This window comes from Lipotes vexillifer, unplaced genomic scaffold, assembly GCF_000442215.2.
Source record: "Lipotes vexillifer unplaced genomic scaffold, Lipotes_vexillifer_v1.1 scaffold184, whole genome shotgun sequence".
In the NCBI taxonomy this organism is placed as follows: domain Eukaryota; kingdom Metazoa; phylum Chordata; class Mammalia; order Artiodactyla; family Lipotidae; genus Lipotes; species Lipotes vexillifer.
This window is the reverse complement of record NW_006783561.1, coordinates 1,555,328-1,559,213: the sequence shown is the minus strand read 5'-3', so window position 1 is coordinate 1,559,213 and position 3,886 is coordinate 1,555,328. Positions and strand designations below refer to the sequence as shown.

The 3,886-nt window shown below is 53.9% G+C and overlaps 1 protein-coding gene across 4 annotated transcripts in view; it reads left to right on the top strand.

The window, feature by feature from the left end:
- RRP12 (ribosomal RNA processing 12 homolog) overlaps positions 1–3,886 on the top strand; it is a 27,897-nt gene that overhangs the window by 3,880 nt on the left and 20,131 nt on the right. The window contains exons 5-10 of one of the 4 annotated variants that reach the window (XM_007456200.1): positions 1–24; positions 533–638; positions 842–958; positions 2,035–2,173; positions 2,262–2,389; positions 3,328–3,426. In XM_007456200.1, coding sequence (XP_007456262.1) covers positions 1–24; positions 533–638; positions 842–958; positions 2,035–2,173; positions 2,262–2,389; positions 3,328–3,426 — 613 coding nt within the window. Of the gene's footprint in view, positions 25–531; positions 639–841; positions 959–2,034; positions 2,174–2,261; positions 2,390–3,327; positions 3,427–3,886 lie in introns of those variants that run through there. The other 3 variants (XM_007456201.1, XM_007456202.1, XM_007456203.1) reach the window with 3 other exon arrangements.

The following is a 3,886-nucleotide window of genomic DNA, read 5'->3' as shown; positions in this document are numbered from 1 at the left end:
CCTGCTGACCCTCGTCCTGAAGCGGTGAGTCCTGGCTCCTGATAGGGGGAAGAAGGGAGTGGGGGTGGAAGGGAGGAAGAGGACCAGGGAATTATTAAAAGGAACAAAAAAACGCTAAGTATCAGGTGGCGTTCTACTGGCTCAGGCTCCAGGGTGGCCTGGGCTGTTACAGGACAGAGTGTGAGTGCTGGTGCCTGGGCAGCGGCAGCCCTGTGCAGCGAGTAGGGCAGGAGGGACAGGGTGGAGTGTTGAGCCACGATGTCTGGGCATCTGCAGCCAGGGGGCAGGTGGGGAGAGGACTTGGGGGAGTTTATAAGGGCCCACCTGGTGGGTAGTGGAGAGCGGGTGGTGGAGAAGGTGAGGCAGGCAGGGAGCTCAGGTGCCATGGAAACGCACTGACCTGGGCGTCAGGAAGGGTGGGCTCGCAGAGTGACTGGGCCAGCACTGCCCCGCTCTGTCCAGCTTCTCCTCCAGACCAGCTGCTCTCAGAGGCCCCTCTAGTCTTCTGACCTTCTTTCTTCTCTCCCTGTAGCGTGCCCAGCCCTGTGCTCATTAAGAAGTTCTCTGATACCTCCAAAGCCTTCATGGATATCATGTCAGCCCAGGCCAGCAGTGGCTCCACCTCTGCCCTCCGATGGGTCAGTGTTTGGGTCTTGGTGTCCCCCTGCCGTCTTCCAGAGCCCATCTGATCTGGCTACAGCTTGGACACTCCCTGGGAGGGGTATAGGCACTCTGTGGACCCTCAGAAAGCCCTTTGGCATTTTCTGGAGTTGGTGAGAAGCCGGGCTCTTTCCCACCCGGGTGAAGCAGGTGGAGCTGACAGACTGCCTCTCCTCTGAAGGTCCTCTCCTGCCTGGCCACCCTTCTGCGGAAGCAGGACCTGGAGGCCTGGAGCTACCCCGTGACCCTGCAGGTGTACCATGGGCTGCTGAGCTTCACTGTGCACACCAAGCCCAAGGTGAGGCCGTGGGGCACCAGGACGGGGGAGGGAGCAGCCACTCTAGTAACTGGGTTGGGCCTGGCCTACTGAGTGGACTGGGGAGGTCGCCCTGAGCGCTGGGCTCTTGTCCGCAGGTTCTCCTCCTGCCTGAAGCCCTATCTGCTAGCTCCCCCTACAGGAGGGAGGGTCATGGTCAGGCACATTTGAGTCTGCTGCCTCATTGGTCAGTGACGTGTTTAGTTACAGTGGCAGGAGAGGGGGCTGGAGGGGGGCTTTGAGTCACACAGACCTGAGTTGAATACTGGACTCAGTGGTTGTGCTGTGACCTTGGGCAAGTTACTTAACCTCTCTGAGTCTTGGTTTTCAAGCTGTAAAATAGGGACGATAGTAACAACTTTGCTGCAAGGTCACGGTGACACTCTGGTGTTCCCCACAGGCCTGGTACAGGTCCTGGCTTGTAGTAGGTGCCCAGTAAGTTGTGCTTGGCCACTCTGCTTCCTCCTGAAATTTAGGGTGGGGAACGTGTAACAGTTGTAATAGTCACTCCCTGTGCTAAGTGCTCTGATTCCAGGCAGGCTCTTTCCTCCTTCCCTGTGTATCCCTGCAGTGGTTCCCTCACTTGCTTCAGGTCTCTGCTGAAACGTCATGTCACTGAAGTGACACTTTCTTGATCACCGTATAAAAAGTAACGGCCCCTGTTTTATTGTCTGCAAAGTACTTTTACCTTCTGGTGTACATTTCTTTATTTTCTACCTCCCAATGAGTTGTTGGTTCACTGCTGAACTGGTGGACACTGCATATTGCTGGACGATTGCATGAAGGAAGGAATCCGTGTTGTAAAGATGAGACACTGAAGCTCAGAGACTAAGTGGTCTGGTTTGCTCAAGGTCAGTTGGTGAGTTAGCAGAAGAGCAGGAATGGAAAGCGAGGTCTGTCTTACTCGGCAGCCCAGGAGACCACACACACGCAGCCCCAGGCGTGTCCTTGGCCCTGTAGGAGGTGTGCGATCAATGCTCACTACTGGTGGTCATGAGAACCACACACACTGCTGGTTGAACACTGACCCGGCCCTGTCCCCCTTCCTTGCCCCTCAGATCCGGAAGGCTGCCCAGCATGGAGTGTGCTCCGTCCTCAAGGGCAGTGAATTCATGTTTGGTGAAAAGGCCCCTGCCCATCACCCTGCTGCCATGTCCACTGCCAAGTTCTGCATCCAGGAGATCGAGAAGTCTGGAGGTGGGGAAGCGCAGTTGAGAGTGGGCGGTGGGGGGTGGGGCCTGCTGCAGAAAGTGGGCTGGAGTCTCAACTGCCCTCTGTCCACCAGGCTCCAAGGAGGCCACCACCACACTGCACATGCTGACCCTGCTGAAGGACCTGCTGCCCTGCTTCCCGGACGGCCTGGTGAAGAGCTGCAGTGAGACTCTCCTCCGGGTCATGACTTTGAGCCACGTGGTAAGCTCGGGCCCCGGCGCGTGGGGACGCGCTGAGGAGGAGGGAGGGCAGAGCTTCAGACCCCAGGCCCGTGGTGCTGGCACTCGGGAAACTCACTGTTCAGGCCAAAAGCAGGGACTGGGGTCTCCCGGCCCCCGCACTGCTCTTAGCTACACCCAGGGACGACATCTCATCCCCGGTGTCGGATAGACTGGGCATCTTCAGTTGGGAGATGAGGTGAGGGAGAGGGTGGAACCATGGCAGGGCTGGTAAAGCATCAGTCCTCCCCCTACCTTGAGCTCTACCCCAGCCACAGACACGGTTATTTCTCTCTGTCTCTTTTTTTTTTTTTTGCTTACTTAATAATGTCAGTATGACAACTTTAAAGATACATAAAAATGATTCCTTGCATTTGATATGCTAGCACAATTCTGTTAATCTCTATATATTCTCTTACACTGTTTGTTCACATACATATTTTAAAGCATTCATTATATAAATAACATGATCATTGTTTAAAAGGGAAAAAAAACATTCTGAAGTATATAAAGTAAAAAAATAGAAGTCTCTTTTTCCCTCCAAGTCTCATTTCCTAAGATAAATAGTACACAGACAACTTGCTGTGTATCCTTTCAGACAAGCAAACACATAAAAACGTGAAAATACAGCTATAATTATAGTATGCCAACCATTTGTAGCCCGGTTTTTTAGCCCATTATGTTAAAAAAACATTTCGTTCACATTTCTCCACTGTCCTTGTTTAAATCATTTTTTTTCCTGGTGGCTGCCAAGACTTACTAAAGCAGCAGTCCTCTGAGTGTCCAGGTGTAGAAGGCATGTTTGAGGTTCAGGGGGCCCAAGTCCCTGCAAGCCCACCGGCTGGAGTGGGATATTGAGGAGCGCAGGGCCACCGTGGGCTTTGCGGTGGGTTCCCCACTAAGCCTCCGTGTCCTCTCCAGCTGGTGACAGCCTGTGCCATGCAGGCCTTTCACAGCCTCTTCCATGCCAAGCCAAGCCCGGGTACCCTGCCAGCAGAGCTCAACGCCCAGATCATCACGGTGAGGCCTGATGGGGGGACAGGGACATGGCTGTGCTGGGGGGCGGCCCTGTTACTTGTCTGCAGAGCGAGGTTGGATGGGCCGGGTTGGGCTGCCCCTGTGTAGGAGTCAGGTAGACGGGCAGCCAGGAGACTGGCCACCAAAGCCACATCAATGTCCACGGGAGCTGGGTGCCCTGACTCTTGACTTTGTGGTAGTTAACCTAAAAAACCATTCAGCATGGTCTCATGGTATTAACAGTTACCTTGAACAAAGGTTCTCAGTGTTAGGGATCTCTGGGTGGATTTGGGGAAGGGGGCACAAACACCCCCCCTAAATTGCAAAATGTGTGTATATGCTCACGTACATTTTTCCGGAGAAGGGTTCTGGCTTTTGTCAGGTTCACAAAGGGTTATGTGACCCAAGTTATTCTTGACTGCTCCTAGAGATTTTTTTCCCATAGAAGCAGAAGCGGAAGGGC